This window comes from Canis lupus, chromosome 7, assembly GCF_003254725.2.
Source record: "Canis lupus dingo isolate Sandy chromosome 7, ASM325472v2, whole genome shotgun sequence".
NCBI classification, from domain to species: Eukaryota; Metazoa; Chordata; class Mammalia; order Carnivora; family Canidae; genus Canis; species Canis lupus.
In genome coordinates, this window is record NC_064249.1 from 39,258,291 (window position 1) to 39,285,629 (window position 27,339).

General features: G+C 37.4%; 1 protein-coding gene across 15 annotated transcripts in view; it reads right to left on the bottom strand.

Moving 5' to 3' along the window:
- Nucleotides 1–27,339, bottom strand: part of DNAH14 (dynein axonemal heavy chain 14) — a 475,011-nt gene that overhangs the window by 267,541 nt on the left and 180,131 nt on the right. For all 15 annotated transcript variants that reach the window (XR_007411998.1, XM_049112476.1, XM_049112477.1 and 12 more), the window contains exons 5-10: nt 25,502–25,632; nt 22,146–22,298; nt 20,886–20,998; nt 11,123–11,185; nt 6,633–6,777; nt 3,016–3,147 (exon numbers count right to left, since the gene is read on the bottom strand). Coding sequence is in view for 14 of the 15 variants with exons in the window: in XM_049112476.1 (XP_048968433.1) it covers nt 3,016–3,147; nt 6,633–6,777; nt 11,123–11,185; nt 20,886–20,998; nt 22,146–22,298; nt 25,502–25,632 (737 nt within the window). In the remaining variant the exon portion in view is untranslated. The remainder of the gene's footprint in view (nt 1–3,015; nt 3,148–6,632; nt 6,778–11,122; nt 11,186–20,885; nt 20,999–22,145; nt 22,299–25,501; nt 25,633–27,339) is intronic.

The following is a 27,339-nucleotide window of genomic DNA, read 5'->3' on the forward strand; positions in this document are numbered from 1 at the left end:
CATCCTTTTCGATGGCTGAGTAATATTTCATTGTGTATATGTACCACACCTTTATTCATTCATCTATCAATAGACATTTAGATTGCTTCCATATCTTCACTACTGTAAATAAAGCTGCAGTAAACATAGGTGTGCATATATCTTTCTGAATTCGTGTTTTTATTTTCTTTGGGTAAATAATCCAGCAGTGGAATTACTGAATCATCTGGTATTTTTGTTTTTAATTCCTACTGTTTCCCATACTGTTTTACACCACAATTTACATTACCTCAACAGTGCAAAAGGATTCCCTGTTTCTCCACTTTCTTGCTGACACCGTACTTCTTGTCTTTCTTGTATTGCCATTCTGACAGGTGGTAAGGTGATATCTCATCGTGGCTTTGTTTTGTACTTCCCTGATGACTAGTGATCTGAGCATTCATATGTCTCTTGGCTATCTCTATGTCTTCTTTGAAAAATGTTCAGGTCCTCTGCCCATTTTTAAATTGGATTATTTAGGTTTTTTGGTGTTGAGTCATAGAAGTTCTTTATGTATTTTGGATATTAAACCCTTTTCAGATACATCATTTGCAAATATGTTTAGCCACTCAATAGGTTGCCTTTTTATTTTGTTGATGGTTTCCTTTGCTTTTCCTTTCCTTTCTCACCGCAAGAAAATAGTAGTAATTATGTGATGTGATGAAAATATCCATCACTTCCAAAATTCTATGCATGGTGAAACTTCCTGGCAAGTCAAATTGATAGGACAAATGCTTAATAATTCAAATTCTTCCTAAAGGGTGCAGCCACTGAAACTTAATGCATGATTCATTATTTGTTAAAATCTGCATCTGAAGTTATGACTTTATTTCTAACAGATATCTCTGAAGTTCTCTGAATCAGATGTTTCTACCGAGATCAGGGAAACTCACAGTGAGAAATAAATAGTTTTATAGTATGTTCAATTCACATATCAAGTTTAGTCTGAACACATCAATAAACTGTTGATATTCTCCTGAGGAATTCTAGAGTAGTGATTCCAGGACCAGCAGCATCAAGTTTCACCTAGGAACTTGTTAGAAATAAATTCCCTGACCACACCTGCTGAAACTGAAACCCCTTGTTATACCAAGCTTCCTAGGTGATTCTCTTGCCCACAAAAGCTGGATAATCATGGTCCTTAGCATTTAAATATGAAATGCCTTAACAAAATAGTAGACATAATGTCAGTGCTTTCTAATTACACTCAGCCTGGAAATGGGGAAAGGGGGAATATTGCCTGACTTAGGTAGCTGCATGGGATGGGACCCAGCAACTCAGCCATGTATTGGCTAAAGAGCCATGTCAAACATGAGCCTCTGTGGAGAGATAACACCAAAGAAGGAAAAATTAATGCAATGCCTAATTTATACTTCCATTCCCCATACTTTTTTTTTTTTTTTGGTTTGTACACATTCTGAGTTTTATGATCTTTTTTATTAAATCTGTATACTTCCATGGAGTGAATAACTTGGGTAAATTTCAACAATTTGGTGGTTGGTTGGCAGTGGGTCTAATGGGTTCTTATCTGAAGTTAACAAATATTTATGACCAGATCCTGGTGATACTGAATGGGAGAGACCAGAATGACTATAGGAATATGTAACTACTATCTCAGGGTCTAAGATATGTGCTGTTCATCCCTGTTTGATTTATATGATTCTTGGCCAAACTGTCCCAGAGTCTGTCCATATGACAAGGCTTAGGGAGGTTAGGGTGACTGCGGAATACAATGAGGAAAGAGAGTTCTTCTTTCATTGGTTTGAAACAGCTGCATTTTATCTCCTTGTCAAGAAGCAAAGTCCTGAAGTCGCCACTTCCTAGTATCTATCAAAGTTTAATTCAAGAAATAACATCTGAAAATGGCTTGAGGGAGACCCAGTCCACTTATTCCTCCAGAGAGCCTCAAATATCCACCTGGATTCTGCCAAACTAGCAAAGAGAGGCAGCAAGCCTGTAACCAGACACACTGCATCAGTTCCTTACCAAACTGCACTTGTAAACTATGCTTCCATGCGTTGTAAATCCCTACGTAAGGAATAATCCTGTGAAATGAGTCATAGCATCTCAGGTAAGAATGTTCAGAGGACACTATTCATTGTATTACTGAGTCCTTTTTATAGAATCCTTAGGAGAGTTTTGTCTTATCTAGGTATGTTTCTCTTGAGCAATGAGTTTTCATCTTATGAAACCGAAGTTTATAACAAATTGTATTTCCCTATATATGTCAGCTCAGGTTAGATTTTAGGTATCTTGAAGGGATGTATGTAAAGAGACAAATACATTTACATACACACACTTATACAAGATTTTTCCCACTATCCAAAAGTAGAGTCACTATGAAACCTTCCATAATCCAAAATAGCATAAAGCAGAGGCAATTACCATGAGTTTATATGGAAGAATTTTTTAGCACTCCCAAACTATAAAAGTCACCTCTATTAGGCTTTTCCGATACCGTAAGGACACATCTTGCTAATGGATGCACAAACCAAGTCAAGAAAAAGCACATTAGATCACAGACACAGTTCAAGGCTCTGTCAGCCCCATGCTGAGATACCTACCAACTGTGGGTCCTGGGGAAGGACCCAGGGGGCCCCTCTCATGGCTCTGGGTGCTGCCCCTGTAACAAAAAGGATACTGCAAAACAGATACTGAAGGCTATTTTTGCTTCTGGCTTTTTATAAAGGCAAAAATTCTCTTTGGATTTCTTTCAGTTAGCTAGCAAAAAGAGGTACGAATACAGATCTTTCGTAAAAGCAAAATGGTGTTAACATGAACTTTCAAAAAGCAGGGAATATACCTGTACACATAAATACTTGCATTCTACGCAGCACCTGGAAAATTTCCTGCACCCACTAAATATGCAGCATTAGCTCATTGGCTAATGAATCTACCTGCCAGTTTCCAACACTTTGTCCAGGGATGTAATTTGGAGCAACTGCTTTAGTTAGTATTCAAAATTGATAAAGAGAGAGGATGTAATTAAAGAATTACCTTTAAAATTGTACTTTTGATTTCAGAAATAGCTTTATCTCTGATATCCTCAAGTTGCTTCTGTGCCTGGGTAGCTTGCTGTAACTGTTCTTTATAAAATTCATCTAGAGAATATGTTCGAGACCTGTTCAGCTAATTAAATGACAGTAAATGTTGAGTGCTGAAAAGTCAAAATTCATCACCAAAAAGAAAACGTATAATTTGGCCATCCTTTCATGTCACAAAGAACGTATTTTACACTTCCTTTTGTATACATCATTCTTTATATACCAAATGCTTTTTATGTTCTTCAAATCCAAACACCAGTAGCTAAAACAAGCTAAATCTCAATAAAAGACAGGAAAAAAATATTATTTTAATCGTAACTAAGATTAAGCCTCAGTAGAAAAATTCAAGAGTTGATGTATTTTTGAAATATCTATGAACCCAGGGTAACCATCCAACCCAGGAGTTGCTTTTACCTTTGAAGTCCCAATTATGTGTAAGACTTAAAAACGTGAGCACTAATGTGGGATAAAGAGGCTAAAATTACATAGTTCAAGTAATGTGCACATTCTTCTGAGCTCATTCAAAATGTAGCCTGGAGAAATTTCCATCACTATGCTACCAAGCCCTGTCATAGACAAACAACATAGATCACGGCATCCTTCCTCCCTCCAGAATTTTCTTATTTTCCCATATTCTATTAATTCTCTTGCCAAAATGCATTTTCATCAATAAATAGCTAACACCTTTGACCCCAGCTCTATTGAAATACTTTTTTTTTTAATGTTTTTTTCTTTATTTATTTATGATAGTCACACAGAGAGAGAGAGAGGCAGAGACACAGGCAGAGAGAGAAGCAGGCTCCATGCACCGGGAGCCCGACGTGGGATTCGATCCCAGGTCTCCAGGATCACGCCCTGGGCCAAAGGCAGGCGCCAAACCACTGCGCCACCCAGGGATCCCTCTATTGAAATACTTTAAAAATGTACACTCTCCTCAAAAAAAAAAAAAAAAAAGATTGAAAAGTGCTGTTCTAGATTAACTCTGTATTCTTCTCCTGGTCCCACATCTGGCTACGAGATCCTGATTTTTCTAGTACATGTGTCTCAAAATCTCCTTTCCTTTCTGATCTCACTGCCAACCTCCTACCTGAAGCCATTCCGGCTCACACCTGCATGATTCCACCACTCTCCTAGTGATCTCTTTAACTCTGTATCTCCTTTTCCCCCCACAAACCAACATCACATTGATTTTCCTAAAAGAACATGTTCAAAAGCTTTCAACAACTGTTCATTAAAAATAATTTTCAGGGCACCTGGGTAACTCAGTGGGTTGAGTGTCTGACTCCTGATCTTAGTTCAGGTCTTGATCTTAGGCCTGTGAGTTCAAATCCCGCATTAGACTCCATGCCCAGCATGGAAAAAAGAAGAAATAGTTTTCAAAGTTTACTCTGCATAGGAAATCACCTAAGGGGCTTGCTAAAAGTGTAGATTACTAGCGCCACTCACTGCACTCTCCCCCAAAAGAAGTGAAACACAAAAATTTATATTTTTATTAAGCACTCAAAGTACTGCCTCCTCCAACCCTTTGGCGGGTTTTGTGGCCTTGGACAGACCACTATCTCTCTAGGACTTAGGTTTCCATTTGAAAGGATACGTTTGGATAAAATGATCCACGTCTGTCCTATCCCATCCACTTCTAGAAACCCTAGCCCCTTCACAGAGTGATTTCATCCCAGGAGAGCACCCACACACTCCTGCACTCCACTCTAACTTCTGAATAATCCCTCATCTGCATTCCTGACCTTGCTCATCCTTCCTGCCTCCCCCTTGTCAATCCTCATTGGCACCTGCATCCCCATTACTCCTAATGCACAAGTGGCCACCTTCTGATTCCTGACCCCCATATTTTGGTTCTCCTGGCTATCAATCTCTGTTCTCCCTCCCTTTGGCCCTGGTTTCTTCAGTCTCAGAAAGTCCTATTCTTGCTGACTTTCTTCACAAGTCCCACGAGGAATTTCTCAGCCCTAATGCCCAGGTTCGGCTCCTATTTCTCCCTTATTCTACTATTCTTGGCCCAACATTTAAGACCTTTCACATCAATCATACACTGAATGCTTTACTTACATTCATACTCTCCCCTGCTCCCTGGCTATTCAAATCCAGCATGGCCTAGCTCATCGTGTTCTTCCTTCATGAAACACCCCCTGACTTAACTACAAAGGCTAATCTAATCTCTGCTTCCTCTCAGTATCTGTGGCATGAATATTTTACAAATTTTCTTTGTATTGTATTTTGCTAATTGGTGAGCTATAATGATTAGCAAAACCACGTGACTACTTCCGGAATTAGCAATCATTTTTATATGTAAAGAATTCTCTCTTCCAATAAACTGTAAGCAAATTAAAAAGAGCAATACTTCATTTTTAGTTTGTATCCATTTACTTTGCATATAATAGGTAACTAACAAATATTTATAAATTACCTGGAAAGTTTTGTTCACTTCCTCTTGATGTTCTGGGGGAAGCTGACAGGGTCTAAGGTCACACTGTTAGCATTACCATCCACCAGGCACCAGCATTCACAGATAATCTAAAGTCTCCTCTGCCTTCCCACCCATCACGAACCAATAAATTCTGTCATAAAGTCACTCATTAAACAACCTATATAGCTGCCCAACCAATTTCCTTCTAGAATGAAACCATATAAAAAATACTCCTCTATGAAATGTTTCCTTAACTTGAATTTAATCCTTTTGAAACATTCATCTCAATAGAACTATAAAAAATGTACTTCAGCTGTAGTGACTAACTTCTCTTTCTTCATTAACTCTTTTATTTATTCATTCACTCAAAGACTATTAAGCACCTACTATGTGTCAGCCACTGTATATAATCAATTCTAAAATAAGCTATTGATTTATAAGTATTAACCTTATAACAACTGTATAGTCAACACAATTTTTGAGTTGATTATCAAATGTATAACTTGTCTAAATTCTTGTACTATTTTTAAGTCTGGTGATTATCAGTTTTACTTTTTAGTTTCTTCCTCACTCAGTTTCTACCTTATTCAGTGGGTAAATGAAATAAAAGTTGCTGGAATCCTGTTCAACTGTATATTAAACACCTAAAAGATATACTTCTATGTATTTTAACCTCTTTGAAAGAACTATTCCATATAAAACTGAATTAAATCATTCATTAGAAAGGTTACCCTTTCTTAGAATTGTAGACTAGAAGAATTCATAAGCTTAACCTAAACCTCTGGGCTGAAACTTATGATAATTTCTTGACATGTTATACTGAGAGAATAGCTGGTAACATCAATTATGTACTAGAGATAATTATTTATAAATTATATTGTATATTTAGAGTTTTGAAAATAAAGAAGGAGCTTCATAACAGACTTAGGTTGAGTTTAGTTAGGGAAGAAATTATGCATAAGGAATGTAAATTCTTGTAAATGGCTATCAGAGGGAATAATGTTCTTTGCGATATTTTAGAACATTAGTCATGCATTGTGATCGTTTACTAATGGATCTAGCAATATGTAACCCTCCAATTCAACTCTGTTTGTTCTTCCTGGTTTCCGCATACAAACATTAGCATATGGTAGTGCATTTCTACCCACCTTAATGAGGCATATGGCAGATGGATGATCTTCGTGTTCATAACCTTTTTTGATATCAACTGCATCTTCACAAAGTCCCTTTATATAAAGCAAACAGCCTTGAAATAACTCATCGGCCCAAAAAAGATGGTGGTACAAAAATGACCTGAAAGTTAAAGAATTTCCACAGACTTATCTCCCATTCAAAATCAGTAAAATCGATTTGGAGGTAAGTAGTATAATTTGTTTGTATCCAAATGTATGCTATCTACTACAGTTTAAGTGACATTAATAAACATTAGTAAGCATGACATGGTTTATTTGGCTGACAATGTTGAAAGCAAGGCTGTGGTACTGGGTGTGTTGAGTAAGAACAAAACAGGAGGGGGAAGAAGTGATGATGTTACAATTTTATTTATGTCACCAAGTCCTAATAGTCTTGAAATATTAGGCAGTGATATCCAAAAGGAGTTACATTTTTCCTATTAATCTAAATTTAATTTTTCCCTAATTATAGGGGAAAAATTAACTGGATTAGGAACCATTTGGAGAATGTTTCTTAAATTCTCCAACCACCTGAGTCCTAAAATAGAAAACATGGGCCCTTCTCTTTCCTAGGCCCCTTTCTACTGTCTGGTCATGGTCACAAAGGTGAGATAGATCACTTCCAATAACACAAGACAGGTCAAAGGAGAAAAGAGAAGAATGGGAGAGAGAAGGTGCCAAAAAAATTGGATCAAGAAATGCAAACTTTTCTGTGCATCAGTGTATAAAAAAGAGGAGGTCTTTTGCCCCTCACTGATCCCTTGTGGAGTGGCTGGTTTTTATGTATTAATATTTAATATTGTGATCGATATATTAACATTTAATATTAATATTTTATATTGTATATTAAACCTTTTGCTGTCTTTCCATTTTACTGGCAAGAGTTTTATATACCATGAGACCAGTGAAGCTGAAGCTCCGTGGGCCCTTCATTCTCTCTGCCTCCTGCAAAGCACGAGCTCTGTGTCTCAGAGAAGGCCTCCCTACACTACGCAGCCCTCATGTCACCTGAAGCTACTCACAGAGGTGGAGCGGTTCGTGACATGCCTGAGTGTCTAGCACAGGGAGAAAAAAAGATCACACATTCCAGAAAGTGAAATGCCAAATATCAGACCCAATCTTGACATTTATTAACAAAATAGTGATCAAAATTCACATAGTAATGGATTCACATTACTCAGAATTGTTTAAAGCTTTCTTTTTTTCCTTTAAAAAATATAGTTGATTTTATTTGCAGGTTTTAACACAGATATGAAGAAATTATGGAGAGTGCATTATAAAAATAATTAACAGTGGGAAAAGCATGAAAAAAATGTAGAATTGTAATGGTGAAATCTGACAAGACAAAAAATGCATCACAATGACTATTCAAGCATAGGTGTTATGAGGAACTCACCAACAGACTTCCATTCCATTATAACAGAAAACTAAATTCATTCTCTAAAACTTAATTCACAAGTTAGAACTGCTTGGTAACAGAAAATATGTCACAGAAATCTATTAAAACTAGGATCCTGGCTTCTAGAAAAATGGAATAAATGGACTTTCCACTATTATTCCCTCTAAGTACAACCAAAAACTGTGAACATCATAAATCAAGTGACATAAGACACTGAAAGGCAAAGAAGACTGACTGGCCAAGAATGACATAGTGGTAAGGTCTTTGGGTTTTCTTTTGCTTCCTCTATCCCAGGCTTGGAGTTGAAGAAACCAGCAACCTGGAAACACCTACAGGTGCCAACAAATAAGCCTGCCATCCAGCTGAAGAATCAGGAAAGGGGCAGTCAAGAATGCAAGAAAATTTTCAACAATAACCATTTTATTTCAGCGATACCATAGAGAAGAGTGTGGAGTTTCATCCTCAGCAAGGGGTAACAAGGCTTCCCTAGCATTCCTCTGAGGGCTTCCAGGGAAAGCTGAGTCGGGAACCAGGAATTTCATCTTCCCTGGGTAGGAGCAAGCAAAGAAACAGAAAGTCAAACAAAGAAACAAGACATAAAAAAGAACTAAATGGAAATTTTAGAAATGAAAAATATAGTGACTAAAATAAAAACTCAATACATTGACTCAACAGCAGAATGGAATGGATAGAGAAACAAATCAGTGAACTGAAAGAACAATAGAAATTACTCAATCTGAAAAACAGAGAAAAAAATAGACTGAAAAAAATAACCAGGCCCTCAGGGACCAGCAGGACTATAAAAAAGATCTAGCATGTGTCTGAAGTCCCAAGGGAGAGGAGAAAGAGGGCAGGGCTGAAAAAATACTTGAAGAAATATGGATGAAAATTTACCAAATTTGTCAAAGAATGCACACAGAGGTTCAAGAAGCCAGGGTGACCTAAAACAGGATAAAGACAAAGAAATCCAACCAAAATGCATCAAAATTCTGAAAATTGAAGGCAAAAGAAAAAATCTTGAAAGCAGCGAAAGAAACATCTATAGAAGAAAAGCAATCTGAGTGACCACGGAGGCCAGAAGACAACGGCACCCATTTTTCAAATGCTGAAAGGAAAGAACTATCAGGGCATAGTTCCATATTGGGAAATTAATATTCTTCAGTGAAGGAGAGATTAGGACAGCTCAGAGAAAGGAGAATTAAAGAATTATTGCAATCAGACCTGCTCTAAAAGAATGGCTACAGTTCTCTATACAGAAATTAAGTAACAAACTATAAAAGAGGGAATCCTGGAACATGGAGAAGGAAGCAAGAACATGATTAACAAACCAAACTGAACACATTTTAAAAATGTAGGAGCATCTGGGTGGCTCAGTCAGTTAAGAGTAAGACACTGGATTTCGGCTCAGGTCACATCTCAGGGTAGGGCTCCAAGCTCGGGTCGGGGGGTCTCCCTCCTCCTTCCCTCTCTTTCTGGCCCTCCCCCCACTCTCTCTCTAAAATAAATACATCTTAAAAAAATAAAAGTAAAAATGTATAGGTTATCTTCTTATAAGTTTTATAACTTAGGTTTGATGATGGAAGCAAAAATGATAATTCTTCTGATACAGTGCCAAATGCAGGTAGAGTTAATATTTAAGATAATTACGCTATAAACAGAGGAAGGAAAAGGGACATAAAGCTAATGTTTGTAGAGTTCATGCCAACTAATACTATGACAACACTAGTAAATTGTATGTTTTGCACATGTATTACACCAACAGCAACCACTAAAAAAAGTTACACAAAAAGATGCATTAAAAAATACTATAAAAAATCCAAAAAGAATTTTAAGAAATATTCAAATAATCTACCGGAAGAAGAAACAAAGTGGAGGGAAGAAACAGAAACCAAAAAATAAAGTGGCAAACTTAAGCCCTAACATATAAACAATTAGATTGAATGTAAAAACAAAACAAAAACCCACAATGAGATACTACCACACACCCACTAGAATGTCTAAATGAAGAAACATTGACAACTGCAAACTTGGAGAAGCTGAAGCACTCAGATGTTGCTGGTGGGGATGCAAAATGGTACAATAATTTCTGAGGAAACCTAAACATGCAATCACCATAGGACGGCACTCCTGGGCATGGCCCCCAGAGCAACGAAGATTCGTGGTCACGTAAAAACCTGTGTGTGAAGATTTATAGCAGCTTCATCTCTAATGATCAAAAACTGGAAAGCAGGAGGCATACTTGAACTAGGAATGACTAACTGTGGCACAGCCCTGCGTAGAGGACTATCAGTAAAGGCGGCAGCAGCCTGGGAAGAGCTCTACTCTCAGACTGCAGACTGCGTGATTCCATTTCTACAACATTCTCGGAAAGACAAAACCCCAAATGGGGAAGACCACCGTTCTGGTTGCCCACAGCTGTCCTACTAGTAAGTGTGCAAAACATGACCGCTGGGGGCCACAGAGATCCCTGTGTGTCATTTTTCATAGCTGCATTCCATCAAGGTCACCTCAGGGTACAAGGTTCAAAAACAAAATGTGGCTGCTGGAGATCCTGCAGAACAGGATTGGCAGCCAGCTACGCGTAGGACACGTAGGACAGAGTCCTTTCCTTTCTGGAGGCATTTAAATCAAGTGACCAAAGAGAATCATCATAATGTCTTCACAGTACTGTGATTTCCTCCTGTCATGGACTGGCAGACCAGGAAATAAAGTAAGTGGGTATTATCATGTTTCTATGGAAATTGTGTTTAGGGGTGCCAGGGTAGCTTAGTCGTTGAGCATCTGCCTTTGGCTCAGGGCGTGATCCTGGTCCTGGAATTGAGTCCCACATTGGCCTCCCTGCAAGGAGCCGCTTCTCCCTCTGCCTGTGTCTCTGCCTCTCTGTCTCTCATGAATAAATAAAATCTTAAAAAAAAAAAAAAGAAATTGTGTATAAAAATAAGATAGGTTAAATTTAACCATAAAGTGACTTTCCAGTCACTGAGTGAAAAATGACTTAGACTTGCTTCCATCCTACATATTCAAGGTACACACAATTTTTAAAAATGCGTTGTCCATCAAAACTTACCTGCTATTATCTGTCTTAATTCTTCTAACATTCAATTTCCAAGTAACGAATAATTTATTAATTCTGAAAGGAAAAACATTTCTTACATTCTATATTCATAAATCATGTATTCATGTGGAATACTAGATTTCCTGGAACATGTTTTACTTATCCTAAATTTTACCTAAATACTTCTCTCCCAAACTATCAACGGAACATAACAGCAAGAGTTGTTGCAATTCTCATAGACACAAAATTTAGTTACATCTCAATAATATAAAAACTAAAAACATATATTCTTGCCCCTTATCTAATTTATTAGCTTACTATTTTTAAGAGACTCATATTTCAAGAAGAATCAGGATTCAGTTTCCAGTGATAATGAAAAAGTATACTGATAAGAAATCATTTTATATTGATATGTAAAGAAAGTGTGTGTCATTTTGATATCTAATATTTATGTTTTTGAAAAGATGAATTTATCATTTTAAAATTCCAAAGAACCCATCTGAGAATAAATTTAATGATGTTTGGTGGTACTTTTGAGGTGATGCTTGTTTGCCAAGGTGAGATTCCTCATGTAGCAAGAGGAGCTGGTGGGGCAGGAGTGCCCCAGAAGCCAAGCTACTCATCTTTCTGGCTGACTGAGAATCAGAAAGAATCCTGTGATGTCACAACACAAACAGGCATACCTGAAGCCTCAGAAATCAGAAATGCTTCTAACGTTAGGTCAGGCTCCCAAAAGGCATTCTAGCTAAATTCCTATCTCACTTTTCTCTGGTCATGGAGCCTCATGACTCTAGAAGATCCTTGGAAAGAATCCCAGATGAATCACCCCAATGATAGTGTTAGGAGTGTCCACACCAGGCCACAAAGCAATGCTTCCAGGCAGGCCCCCAAAGTTAAGAAGCTGGTGCTGCTGTGAGTCACCTCCACACTTCACACATTGCACTGCCAGTGGAAGCTGCCAATGCTATAGATTTACCTCATTTTTCTACTTGAAATGTTACTTGTTGTTACAAGTTAGTCTTGTAACTAATTTGTTGTTAAACTTCACAAAATATGTTAAAAATAAAATTCAAAAATCTAATGGATTTGTAAGTTTTAAATGCCTAAACTTCAGTTTATACTTTTAACATGAATAAAGAAAATATATCATTTTGACCATGTACTAAGTGATGTCACATGTTCTATAAAAAGAGGACTCATCCCAGGTCAACTGTGTTTCAAAAGTTTAATTAAAATTATTTCTAGAGGAGTGGAGCCCAGGATTTATGACAGGCAAGGCAGCCAGTGGAAAGTACAGCAGGGACAGTTTAAATCAAAAGATGCAGACCATACTGCTCTCCACGATACCATAAGCTGGTATTACCGCCTGCTTGCCGGCAAAACCACTGTCACGTGGACTCTGGAGGAGGATCTGGTCAGACCCATGTCTCCCTCAATCACCTCTGCGGCCACGTGACGTGGGTCGAGACCCTAACGGGACCAGCTCCGTTGCCCGTTTATTATCTTTCTGGACCTTACCACTCACTGAAATATAATCTTATTTCCTTATTATCTATTTCCCTCCATTAGAGTGGAAGTTCTATAGCAACAGGAACCTTATATATTTTTCATGTGGTTCTATCTCCAGTGCCCATGACAATAGAACAACAGAAGTACAAAGCAAATATCTGTTCTATGAGTAACTATTCTGCCACAAAATCCATTCACTTCGCTTATTAAAAACTTCCTCAGGTTCTTAGTTATTTCAATTATTTATCATATTAAATGTAACCACTGAGATGTCTTGGTGGCTCAGCAGTTGAGCGTTTGCCTTCAGCTCAGGACATCATCCTGGAGTTCTGGGATCGAGTCCCACATTGGTCTCCCTGCATGGAGCCTGCTTCTCCCTCTGCCTGTGTCTGCCTCACTCTCTGTCTCTCTCATGAATAAACAACATTTTAAAAAAATGTAACCACTTAAAATATTACTTATCTTTTTCCCTAGTCTCCAGCAGATAGCAGCAGACCACAAGAAAATACAGACATCAGAAACAAGAACATCATTGTAGTGGCATGATACAGTGACAGCAGCCACCCTTGTTGGGAGCACAGCACCACATACATACATGTCAAAGGACTATGTTGTACACCTGAAACTCATGTAACATCATGTGTCAATTAATACAAAGAGAAACAAGGGGAAAAAAAGGAAAAAAACTAGATATAAACACTAGAAGAACAAGTCTGGGGCTACTGTGTAAAGGATCAGGAGTCTAGAAGTCCTGGTCTCCTGTCATGTCCCTTAGAAACTAGATAAATTTTTAAATGATGACCTTGAATCAACAAGCTGCCCAACTCCCTAATTCTCTGATTTATTTTCCATTATAGCATTCCTTGTCTACCTGATATCTTACACATCTATATGTTTATTCCCTCCCGCTATAAGTTACTTGAGAGCAGGACATTGTTTCTTTTGTTCAATAGAGTATCCCCAGCATCTAGAACAAGGACTGGATCTTAGCAAACTCTCAGTATATATGTTTCATGAATAACTGCATGAAAAACAAAAGGCAAGTTAAGGTCATTATGGTTAATTTAAATTCAACCACAAAAAATCTTTTTCTTACAATATTTATCATAAAAGATAAGAAGTTTTAATACTTAAGTTTTGTCTAAAAAATTTTTATTCAAGTCTAATTGACATACAGTATATTAGTTTCAGGTGTACAACACAGTGATCTGATGTTTGTAAATACAGTGAACTGATGAGCACAGTGAGTTAGTCTGTTAGGGTACAGTTAACGCAATATTACTGACTGCCCCTTAGTCTACTGCATAACTCCAAGTTTTTACCTTCTGATTCTCTTCACTCACTTCATCCCCCTCCCAACACCTCTCCCCTCTGGCAACCCACACCTCTGTCTTCTGTAACTTTGAGTGTAACTTTTGTTTTTTAGGTTCCACATAAAAGTGAAATGATATAATAATATCTATCTCTCTCTTATTTCACTTAGCATAATACCTTTAGGGTCCCATCCATATTGACGTAAATGACAAGATTTCAGTTTCTTTTATGGCTGGGTACTACTTCATTTTATATATACACATCTTTATCCATTCATCAGTGAATACCATGGTTGTTTCCTTATCTTAGCTATTATAAAAGTGCTGTACTAAACAAAGAAGTGTATGTATCTTTTCAAATTAGTCTTTGTTCTCTTTGAAAAGATATCTAGAAATGGAACTGCTAGATCATATAGTGGTACTAATTTTAATTTTTTCAGGACTCTCCAGACTATTTTCCAGAGTGGCCACACCAATTTACATTTCCACAAACAGTGCACAACGGTCCCTTTTTTCCACATCCTCATCAAACCTTCTTTTTAAAATGGTCATTCTGATAGGTAGGAAGTAATATCTTACTGTGGTTTTTGATGTGCATTTCCCTGATGAGTGATATTAACCATCTTTTCATGATTCTGTTGGCCACCTGTATGTAGGTCCTAGAAAAATGTCTATTCAGATTCTCTGCTCATTTTCTTTTTTAAAAAGATATATTTATTGAGAGAGAAAGAGAGAAACACAGTGTGTAAGAGCACAGGGGGAGGGTCAGAGGGAGAGGGAGAAGCAGACTCCCAAATGAGCATGCAGCCTTATATGGGGCTCAATCCCAGGACCCTGATTGACTCGAGACCTGGGTCAAAATCAAGAGTCAAGACACTCAACCACTGAGCCACCCCGGTGCCCCACAGCTTCGTTCTTCTATATATAGTATAATGTCATCTGTAAATAAGAGTTTTACTTCCTATCCAATTTGGATGCCTTTTCTTCTTTTTCTTGCCTAACTTCTGTGGCTAAGACTTCTTGTACTATGTTGAACAAAACTGGGAAATGTAGTCATCCTTGTCTTGTTCCTAATCTTCAAGAGGAAAAGCTTTTAGCTTTTCACTGTTGAATATTATTTGAGCTGTGGGTTTGTCATATATGGCTTTTATTATGGTGAGGTATATTCCCTCTATAAGCACTTGGTTGAGGGTTCTAATCATAAATGAATTTTTCAGATGCTTTTCCTGCATTATTGAGATGACCATATGATTTTTTTTTAAATGTGGTGTATCACAATATATCACATTATTTTGCAGATGGTGGACCATCCTGCCATCCCTGAAATAAATGCCATTTGACCATGGTATATGATCCATTTTCTAATTTGATTTGCTAGTATTTTATTGAGCATTTTTGTATGTTCATTAGGGAAACTGGCCCGCAATGTTATTTGTGTGGTGTCCTCCGGTTTTTGTATTGGTGTAATGGTGGCCGCATGAAATGACTTTGGAAACATTCCTTCCTCTTCCATTTTTTGGTTTCTTTTTTCTTTTCTTTTCTTTTTTTCTTTTTTTTTTTTTTTTGGAAGAGTTTGAGAATAATAGGTATTAACTACTCTTTGAATGTTTAGTAGAATTCACCAATGAAGTCAACAGTCATGGACTCTTGGGAAGTTTTGGATTACTGATTCAATCTCATTACTAGTCATTGGTCTATTTAAATTTTCTATTTCTTTATGATTGTCTTGGTAGGTTGTATGTTTCTAGGAATTTATCCATTTCTTATAGGTTGTTCAGTTTGCTTATGCATAATTATAGCAACTGTCATGATTCTTCATATTTCTACGGTATTAGTTGTAACTTCTTCCATTCTGATTTTGAGCCCTTTCTCTTTTTTTCTTGGTTAGTCTAGCTAAAGGTTTGTCAATTTTGTTTGTCTTTTCACAGAACCAGCTCTTGTTTTCACTGATCCTTTCTATTGTTTTTTTGTCTCTATTTTACTTATTTCCATTCTGATCTTTATTATTTCCTTCTTTTTACTAACTTCAGGTTTCACTTGTTTCTTCTTTTCCAGTTCCTTTGGGTGTAAAGTTAGGCTGTTTGGGATTTTCTTGTTTCTTAAGGTAGGTCTGTATTGTTAGGAACTTCCCTCGTGTAACGGCTTTTGCTATATCCTATAGATTTTTGATGCCACATTTGTTTTCATTTGTCTCTAGGTTTATTTCTCCTTTGCTTTCTTCAATGACCTCTTTGATGTTCAATAGCATGTTGCTTAAGCTCCTTGTTTTTATGGTTTTCCCAGTTTTCTTCTTATAACTGATTTCTAGTTTCATACCATCGTGGTTGAAAAAGATGCTTTATATGATTTCAGTCGTTATATTGAGACTTTTTTGTGGCCAAACATTATTTATCCTGGAAAGAGTACCATGTGCATGTGAGGAGAAATGTATTCTGCTGCTTTTGAATGTAATGTTCTGTATAATCTATTGTCCATCTAGTCTAATGTGTCATTTAAGGCCAATGTTTCCTTATTGATTTCCTGCATGGGTGATCTAATAATTGACATGGGTTGGGTGTTTAATTAAAGTCTCCTCCTATTATTGTATCACTGTCTCCTCCTTTTAGGTCTGCTGATATATCCTTTATACATTTGGTGCTATGTTGGGCGCATATAATTTATAAATATTATATCCCCTTACCGGACTGACTCCTTTATCACTATGTAATGCCCTACTTTGTTTTCTATAAGTCTTTAAGTTTATTTTGTATGAATATAGCTACAACAGCCTTTTCATTTGTTTGCATAAAATGTCTTTTTCTATACTTTCACTTTTAGAAGCATGCCTTTACACTTCTGAAGTGAGTCTCTTGATGACAGCATTTGCAGGAGTCTTTTTTTTTTTAAGTCCATTCAGTCACTCTACCTTTTGATTGGAGAATTTAGTCTATTTACATCTAATTTTTGATAGGTATGTACTTATTGCCCTTTTGTGAATCGTTTTTATAGTTTTTTTCTGTTCCTTTATTCTTTCTCTCTTCCTTTTTTTTTTTTAATTTATTTTTTATTGGTGTTCAATTTACTAACATACAGAATAACACCCAGTGCCCGTCACCCATTCACTCCCACCCCCCGCCCTCCTCCCCTTCCACCACCCCTAGTTCGTTTCCCAGAGTTAGCAGTCTTTACGTTCTGTCTCCCTTTCTGATATTTCCCACACATTTCTTCTCCATTCCCTTATATTCCCTTTCACTATTATTTATATTCCCCAAATGAATGAGAACATATAATGTTTGTCCTTCTCCGACTGACTCACTTCACTCAGCATAATACCCTCCAGTTCCGTCCACGTTGAAGCAAATGGTGGGTATTTGTCATTTCTAATAGCTGAGTAATATTCCATTGTATACATAAACCACATCTTCTTTATCCATTCATCTTTCGTTGGACACCGAGGCTCCTTCCACAGTTTGGCTATCGTGGCCATTGCTGCTATAAACATCGGGGTGCAGGTGTCCCGGCGTTTCATTGCATTTGTATCTTTGGGGTAAATCCCCAACAGTGCAATTGCTGGGTCGTAGGGCAGGTATATTTTTAACTGTTTGAGGAACCTCCACACAGTTTTCCAGAGTGGCTGCACCAGTTCACATTCCCACCAACAGTGTAAGAGGGTTCCCTTTTCTCCGCATCCTCTCCAACATTTGTTGTTTCCTGCCTTGTTAATTTTCCCCATTCTCACTGGTGTGAGGTGGTATCTCATTGTAGTTTTGATTTGTATTTCCCTGATGGCAAGTGATGCAGAACATTTTCTCATATGCATGTTGGCCATGTCTATGTCTTCCTCTGTGAGATTTCTGTTCATGTCTTTTGCCCATTTCATGATTGGATTGTTTGTTTCTTTGGTGTTGAGTTTAATAAGTTCTTTATAGATCTTGGAAACTAGCCCTTTATCTGATATGTCATTTGCAAATATCTTCTCCCATTCTGTAGGTTGTCTTTGAGTTTTGTTGACTGTATCCTTTGCTGTGCAAAAGCTTCTTATCTTGATGAAGTCCCAATAGTTCATTTTTGCTTTTGTTTCTTTTGCCTTCGTGGATGTATCTTGCAAGAAGTTACTATGGCCGAGTTCAAAAAGGGTGTTGCCTGTGTTCTTCTCTAGGATTTTGATGGAATCTTGTCTCACATTTAGATCTTTCATCCATTTTGAGTTTATCTTTGTGTATGGTGAAAGAGAGTGGTCTAGTTTCATTCTTCTGCATGTGGATGTCCAATTTTCCCAGCACCATTTATTGAAGAGACTGTCTTTCTTCCAATGGATAGTCTTACCTCCTTTATCAAATATTAGTTGCCCATAAAGTTCAGGGTCCACTTCTGGATTCTCTATTCTGTTCCACTGATCTATGTGTCTGTTTTTGTGCCAGTACCACACTGTCTTGATGACCACAGCTTTGTAGTACACCCTGAAATCTGGCATTGTGATGCCCCCAGATATGGTTTTCTTTTTTAAAATTCCCCTGGCTATTCGGGGTCTTTTCTGATTCCACACAAATCTTAAAATAATTTGTTCTAACTCTCTTCCCTTGACACCTTATAACTTTCTTTAATGTTTAGATTCCTTTCTCATTCATCTTATGTATTCACTGTAAGTTTTTGTTTTATGGTTATCATGAGGTTCATATATAATATCCTATGTATATAAAGGTGTATTCTAAGTTCATAGCAACTTAAATTTGAATAACTTCCAAAACTCTACATTTTTATCCCTTTCTCCTATGTTTTAGGTTTTTTTGTTTTGTTTTTTGTTTTTTTGTTTTAGGTTTTTGATATCACATTTTACAACTTTTTATATATTCCTTAACTCATTATTGTGGTTTTAGTTGTTTTTACTACATTGGTCTTTGACCTTTGTATTAGTGTATAAATGATTAATTCACTACCTTCACCATACATTTACCTTTTCCAGTCAAATTTTCACTTTCATATGTTTTCTAGTCATTAATTAGTGCCATTTCTTTACAGCTTAAAGATGTCTCTTTATATTTCTTATAAGGCTGGTTTAGTGGTAATGAAGTCCTTTAGCTTTTGCTATGTGAAAACTTTTTATCTCGCCTTCAATTCTGAATTATAACCTTGCTGGGCAGAGTATTCTTGGTTGCATTCTTTTTTTCATTTAATACTTTGAATATTTTCTGCTGCTCCCTTTTGCCTTGCAAAGTTTCTGCTGAAAAATTTGTTGATAGCCATACGGATAAATCTTGTATATAGTAAGCTGTTTCTCCCTCACTGCTTTTAAGATTCTCTATCTCCAACATTTAACATTTTAATTATGCTATATTTTGGTCTCTTTTGGGTTTTTCTTACATGGAACTCTCTGGGCTTCCTGGACATGATGTCTGCTACCTTCCCCAAATTAAGGAAATTTTCAGCCATTATTTCTTCAAATATGTTTTTCTGCCCTTTCTTCCCCCTCTTCTTCTAGAACTCCTATAATGAGAATGTGATTCCACTCAAAATTGTCCCAAAGGTCACTTATGTTATCTTCACTTTATAAAAACTTCTTTTTGCTGCTCTGAGTTCCATCACTTTGTCCTCTAGCTTACCGTCTAACCCACTCTTCTGATTCATGCAGTCTGCTGTTAAATCCCCTTAGCGTATTTCTCAGTTAATTTATTCTACTTCAGCTCTGTGACTTCCATTTTGTACTTTCTTGTATTTTCTCTCTTAGCTGCAGTTCTCACTGTGCCCATCCATTCTTCTCCAAAGTTCAGTATCTTTATGACCATTACTTTGAGCTCTTTATTAGGTAATTTACTTATTCCCATTTCATTAATGTCTTTTTCCAAGGTTTTTGTCTTGTTCTCTCATTTGAAGATATTCCTTTGTCATTTTGTCTGATTTTGTTTTTTCCCTATGTATTAGGTGAAACAGCTACCTCTCCCAAACTTGAAGATGTGGCCTTATGTAGGTGACCTGTGAGGCTGAGATGCACAATTACCCCTGACCACCGGTGCTAGGTGCTCAAGGGGAGTCCCAACTGTGACAGGGGTGGCACTGTGGCACACCACTGGCTGTGGCAAGACCATGTCTGTGGCACTGGAGGGGCATGGCACTCACATGGCCAGTAGGGATGCAGCTATGGCTAACGATGGATGGGATGCTTGCCCAGATGGCTGTGGTGGACCTGTGGCATGGGGGGTTGGCGTGTGCCCAGGTTACAGGAAGATTGCCAAATCAGTGCCTGTCAACCCTGGCATTAGCACAGTAGAATGGGATTGTAAAAATGGTACCTTCCAGCACTTTTCTCCTTAAAAATGTCCCAAAAGGTTCCTGCCTTTCTGACATTCACTTTAAGAATAGTAAGTGGGTCTCCTTTACATGTGGCCTAGATGTTTTTCAAGGTGCAACTTTTGTTCTGGGTCCCAGGGTGAGTTGAGTGTGTATGCAAACCCTTTATGAGCAGGTTCTCCATTCCCTAAGTTCTATGGTTTTTCTGGACCAGTCTCCATTGTTTTTACATTTTGGTGGCTCATCTCTTTGGTGCAGAACCCAAGGATTGGGGTGCCTGATGAGGGAAACATTCCCTACTCCTCAGGTAAAGTTTCCACATTTTTTAGCTCCCTCCTGTTCATGGGTTGCCACACTGGGGGGTGGGGTTTTTGGTGAAAGTGCATCTCTGTTTCTCCTGTCTTCATCTTGCCTTTAATTTTTGTGGTGGAGTTACTCTCCATCTAGTTTCCAGAACTTTTCCAAAGGAAATTATTCCACATAGAACTGTAGGATTGTTGTGCCTGAGAGGTGGTGAAGTCAGGATCTCCCTACACCTCCAACTTGTCTAAAATACTTTTATGGAATATCCCATTTCCTCTAATATTCCCCATAAAGATAGAATTATGTAGTAGAACACCCATATCAACCAGGCAGTTGCTATTTCAATAGGGCCATACTACAAATAATTGGGGTTTTTTTCATCTCACCGAAAATTGGGAAATATCCTGAATTGCTGTAATAAAGAGTAACATGTTCTTTCTAAAAGCCATTCCAAGGTAGGTATGAGTTCTATTTCTTCTACATCACCTATTTTAGTAACCTGCAAATATAAAGCACAAAACCATGACTTTCTTTTAAAAATATGCACTATTTTAAAGAAATAAAAAAGCCTATGTTTGCCTCATAACTACTTGCTTTTATAATTAAGGTTGTTCTCTATATAATACCTCCACCGCTTCATCTATACCCAAACTTGACTTCCCTTCCCACACTACTTCTATACTTGCCATTTTTCTAATGCTATTTCTCATGCTCCAATAGAGAAAGAATAAGAGAAGCTTCTTCCTCACCCTGAGATGCTTTTCACAAATATATGTTCATTTTTTCAGTCTCATAATTTCCACATTTTCTATAAAAGTCATATGTATGAACTCAATTTTAATCACAAAGATGTAGTAGTTTCAGAGGGGCTAATAACCCCATTACCAAGATGCCCTATTTTGACATTCAAGAACCACAGGCCTTTCCTAAGGAATTCCCTTCCTCAGAGTCCCTCTTCCCCAACTGAATGTTAACATTTCCTTAAATTTCTTCTGGCAATAAAAGTACCTCTATATCAGCACATATGTATTTGTGTACTTTTGTTTATATACAAGCTGTTCCTCCCATTTTCAGTTGATAATACACATCAGGGATATATCTCTACACCTGCACCTACAGATCTGCTTCATTCAGATGTGGCCCTACCCTCACATGCTTACAGTATAGTGTAGTTGGGAGGTTGGGAGAGTAGGGGGAAGCAGACAGACACTAAGAAAACGATCAAAACAAGTAACTGTATAATTACAACTTGTGAGAAGTATGAAAGTGCTATGCAAGAATGTAATGGGGGGTTTCTACAACTGGCAATGAAGTTTCTGACAAGCCTGAGAAACATTTTTTTCTTTTACTATTATAATTCCTATTTTGTCAGCAAATCCCTATAGTTGAGTTTTCTTTTTAAAAAACTACACTTAAAAAAAAAAAAAAAAAAAAAACTCCACTTAATAAAGTATTTGACATTAATTGAATCCTTAAACCTGTATCTCTATAAAAAAGAAAAAAACCTTGCTATTAAATAATTTTCTCCCAAAGAGTATCTTAAACACAAACTGTCTCTCAAATGACCAGGTTTATCTGATATACACAAAGATATTCTAAATTGGATAATATTTTTTCATTAGTGGAAAACACCCACTCTATATTACCTTTGAGATAAATGATGCAGTAACAACCCAAAATTCTTTGCAATGTCTAGCTCTGTGGGCAGAGACCACCTGAAGATCATATGGATTATAGAGAACTTGACTATTTTTCCGAGGAAGGCAATATATAAATTCTCCATCATCTTTTAAAGGTTCCTGAGGTCAAAAAAAATAATTAACTTGATCAAATTAATAAAATGACTGAACAGATTCCTCAGTAAATTTAAACAATTTGAGATTAAAATTAAGAGTAATATCACTGAGGAAAGCTGACATCAAATTGTGTCCAAAGTTCAACAAGATCAATCTTATGAAAGACATAATATGTAATTTTCACTCTCATAATGTGGTGAGAAATTCATCTATGTGCTTCCCAATGCATGCTTATTCACATGAAGAACTGGCAACATACCTTTAACACACATGCCCCACTTTCAGTAAATTTGCCAACACCAGAAGCCTTTTGACCATGCTATTTTTTTTTTTAAAGATTTTATTTGAGAGAGAGAGCACAAGCAGTGGGGAGGGGCAGAGGGAGAAACAGGCTCCCTGTAGGCTCAATCCCAGGACCCTGGGATCATGACCTGAGCAGAAGGCAGATGCTTCACCCACTGAGCTACCCAGGTGCCCCACCTTTTGAGCATGTTAATCTTTTAGTTTGATAATGATGGTGGCTTAGTATTATAATAATAACTAATATTTGTGAGGTAAAAAGTAAATATTTAATAAATAATAAATGTTTCATACATATTATAACCACAGGAATTTAACCCTGTGAATTTAACCTTTTAAATTACCCACAGGGATACAGGGATGATCATCTTATTTTAAGCTCATAAAACAGATGCAGAAATTAGTACTTTGAGAAATTAGGAAATTTGGGAAAAGTCACAAAGACAGGAAGGGGTAAGTTGAGATGTGAATACAAGTCTGACTAAACCCATGTTCTGAGACAGTGCAATATACTTTTTTTTTTTAAGATTTGTATTTATTTATTCATAGAGACACACAGAGAAAGAGAGAGAGAGAGAGAGAGAGAGAGAGAGAGAGAGGCAGAGACACAGGCAGAGGAAGAAGCAGGCTCCACGCAGGGAGCCCGATGCAGAACTTGATCCCAGGCCTCCAGGATCACACCCCAGGCTGCAGGCGGCACTAAACCACTGCGCTACAGGGGCTGCCCGACAGTGCAATATACTATAATGCCCCTTTCTTATTTACCTGGCATTACTGAGAAATCAGCCACTTCATATTAAGAAAAAATTTTAAGTGAAATTTATTTCTTTTAGCTTTGGGACTTTCTAATTACTGGCACTTAAAGTTTCAGATCCAGTTTTTCTTCTAAAAAAGTTTTTGTCCTCCTTAAAATATTGTTACTGTTTGTCTTTACTCATCCCAGGTGTTCACTGTCTTGTTTGTTGTTGTTGTTGTTGTTTAACGATTTATTTATTTGAGAGGTGGGGGAGAGGGAGAGAGAGAATCTCAAGCTGACTCTGCAGTGAGCATGGAGTCCAATGCAGGGCTTAATATCACGACCCTGAGATCACGATCGAAGCCAAAAAGAGTTGGACATTCAATTGACTGTACAGCCCAAGCACCCCTCTCTGTCTTGTTCTAACCTCTGATATGATATGCACCCAGAAACCTTATGAAGCAAGTTTAAAACCTGTAGCTAAAATAAAATAAATAAGCTCTGGGTGATGATTTGTACAGTACAGTGGTCTGGTTACAGTTATGTGGCCACTGGAATCATTTTCGTTCTAATTATGTTCCAGAAAGTTGAAGATACTAGAAACTTAACGTAGACATAATTATCCAAGTGGGTCATGTATGTAATTATATCATCCACTTACTAGAAGCATAGTATGTTTCAATTAAATTGTTTTCCATTTAAAAACATGTATTTTTTTCATATTCTCAACCCTTCCTTTATTTTTTTTTTTTTTTTTTTTTTTTAATTTTTATTTATTTATGATAGTGAGAGAGAGAGAGAGAGGCAGAGACACAGGCAGAGGGAGAAGCAGGCTCCATGCAGGGAGCCCGACGTGGGATTCGATCCCGGGTCTCCAGGATCGCGCCCTGGGCCAAAGGCAGGCGCCAAACCACTGCGCCACCCAGGGATCCCTCAACCCTTCCTTTACAAATGAAACATACCCTATTAGTGAGTCCAAGGATATCAAGCCCATGTATACCTATGTGTTTTCTAAACCACCATGCCCACTATATGCCAGATACCATGCCACATTAATTCCTCATTAATTTTTCACAGCTCTCTAGTCTAGAAAGACTAGACTTTCTTTCACAGTCAAAGAAGCTAAAGCTCAGAGAGGTCAGGAACTTGCCCAAAATCACACAGTGAGCAAAGAAATACAGATTCAAAACTGGGCGACTCTGACTCTATAATGCATGGTACTTTGCTTCACATTAATGCTGCCTCTAACAATGATACAAAGACCATTTATCCTCATAGTAACAGTCTAGAGCAGGAATCAGCAAATTATGGCCAGGACTAGGTGCCTACTTCTGTAAATATAGTTTCACTGGAACACAGCCACACCCATGTGTTTATATACTGTTCTTGTTTTTGAACTACCATGACAGAGCTGAGTAATTTACAACAGAGATCAGATAGCCTGCAATATGCCTAAAATATTTATTATCTGGCACTTTTCAGAAAAAGTTAACCTGGCCCCTGGTCTAGAACAACAGTTCTCAATTGTACATGAGAATCACCTGGAGAGTGTCATAAAGTACAGGTCTCTGGGTTCCACCCCCAGAGTCTCAATTCAGAAGGGCTGGGGTGCAGATGAGCATATGTGTGGCTAAGGAGCTCCAAGGTGATGGTGATGCTCATTGCCTGGGGATTGCCCTTTGAGAATCTTGGGTCTAAAAGTAGGACTAGATGATCCTGCCCAATCTTCCATCTCCTGTACTGAAGGGCAGAGGAGGCAGATCTTACTTCTTCTCACTGCTTGTACCCTCTGGTCATGTGACCCTGCACAAGATTAAAAACTTCTCCAAAGAGGAAAGAAGAAGGAAATACAAAGATACTGAGACAGAAAATCAGGTACCAGGCAGTAAGAGTGAAGATACAGTTATAGAAGTACATTAGAATTTCTTTTCAAATAACAAAAAAATTTGATAAACAGGAATATAAGAGATTCAAATTTCAGGCATATATATCTTATCTGTTCTCCATTCTTGAAATAAGTGAAATGACACTCAACACTTTCATAAGCATTTACTATGAAACAATGATTATAATTTGATATTACTATAATAATGTCTAATTTTGATGTAATATATTGTGAAGTAAAAGAAATCAGGATACAGTTTTAAATGTTAACTCTTAATAGACATACCTTTAGAATAATCTTCTGAATTGCAATTTTGAAGCTTCTGTACTCCAAATAGTGCTGTGGTAACACTGTCTGCCAACCAAACTTTTCTCTTAGTCTAATAATATGTCTTGTCACATCATCATCCTCTGGTTCTGGTTTGGGACATTAAAAAAATATATATCTAATATAAGTGTGAGTACGGGCATCACTTAATAATGTATAATATTCCAAATATTTCTACATAGAAAAAAAATTTAAATGGAAACTTATACTTAATGTTCATACAAACACTATATAATTGAAAGAGAAAATATAGCTTAAAATTTAATTTTAATAGAAGCTGGAGGAAGGAATATTATTTTTCCATTTAAAAAAGATATTACAGGGACGTGGGGGTGGCACAGTGGTTTAGTGTCTGCCTTCAGCTCAGGGCATGATTCCGGGTTCCTGTGATGGAGTCCAGCATCAGGCTCCCCATAGGGAGCCTGCTTCTCCCTCTGCCTGTGTCTCTGCCTCTCTCTGTGTCTCTCATGAATAAATATTTTAAAAATATATATATTACAAAAGACCTAATTTCACAATTGCACAGATAGTTGGCACAAGATGACACTCAAACAGAAGCCAAATGGGGTGGAAACAGCAGGACCAGGAAAGAAGCAATGACGAGGAAAGGCAGGAATATTCTTTCTAAAGATTCTCATGCAATAGACTTCCTTCCCTCCTCCCTTCCTCCCCTCTTCCCCCTGCCCCTTCTCTCTTCCTTCCTAAAGTAGGCTCCACACCCAGCGTGGAGTCCAATGCAGGGCTTGAACTCACAACCCTGAGATCAAGGCCTGAACTGAGATCAAAAGCTGGACACTCAACTGACTGAGCCACCCACTTGCCCCTCAGTCTATCTTTCTTGACCTCTTAGCAGCTAATGATTCTCTCCTTCTTGAAACATTCTCTTTTCTTGGCTTTTATTCACCATGCTCTACAGCTCGTCCCCTTAGTCCTTCTGGTTTTCTTGATAAAACTAATCATAGGAAGAGAAGCAACCCAGAAACCATGTTGGCAAAACCAGCAATGCTGTGAAGTTGTTCAAGAATTCTGGTTCTCCAGAAATCACAAACATCAACTGATCAAAACAACTTCTTAGAAACTCAGGACTAATGAGCCTGGAACTGTTGTGTAAAATGGTGTCAGGACCAGGATACAATCCTACACAACCCTAAGAGTAAATTCCTCTTTTAACTTTGTGCCTTACCTGTCTCACCCTAGTCTAGACCCTATCAGTTGCTTAAACACAGAAAGAACTTTAATATATTTAACTGAAAAAAAAAAAAAAAAAGCCAGTTACTAATAGGTGTGGAAGAGAGAAGGCAAAGTACTGACGCTTAGGGACAGTACAAACTGCTTATGTCCAGCTGACAGGTAAGCCATGCAGACTAGGACAGAACAGCACGTACCTGTGGAAATCAAAGTAGCGAGGTTATGACATAGGAAAACAGATCGGTAGAACCGATTAGAGTCCAGAGATAGGACCATTTACAAAAGAGAATCTAGTAAGTGAAAAAAGGCATTTCAAATAAGTAGAGCAATCATTAACTGTTATGAATCATAACGGCAAAGTGGTTAGCCATTTGGGAAACTACGCTATTATAGGCAAGCGTAAATTATAGATGGATTATGGCAGTAAGTGTGGAAAAGAAAATTATAGAAGTATTAGAAGAAAACACATAATATATTCCTGAAAAAGAATCAAAGCATGTTAAAAAAAAAGAATAATAAATTTGGCTTATTTAAACTTAGCAATTCATACAGATGAGAAGCCACCATAAATAAAGCTAAAGCATAATTGTCAAGTTAGAATAAAATGT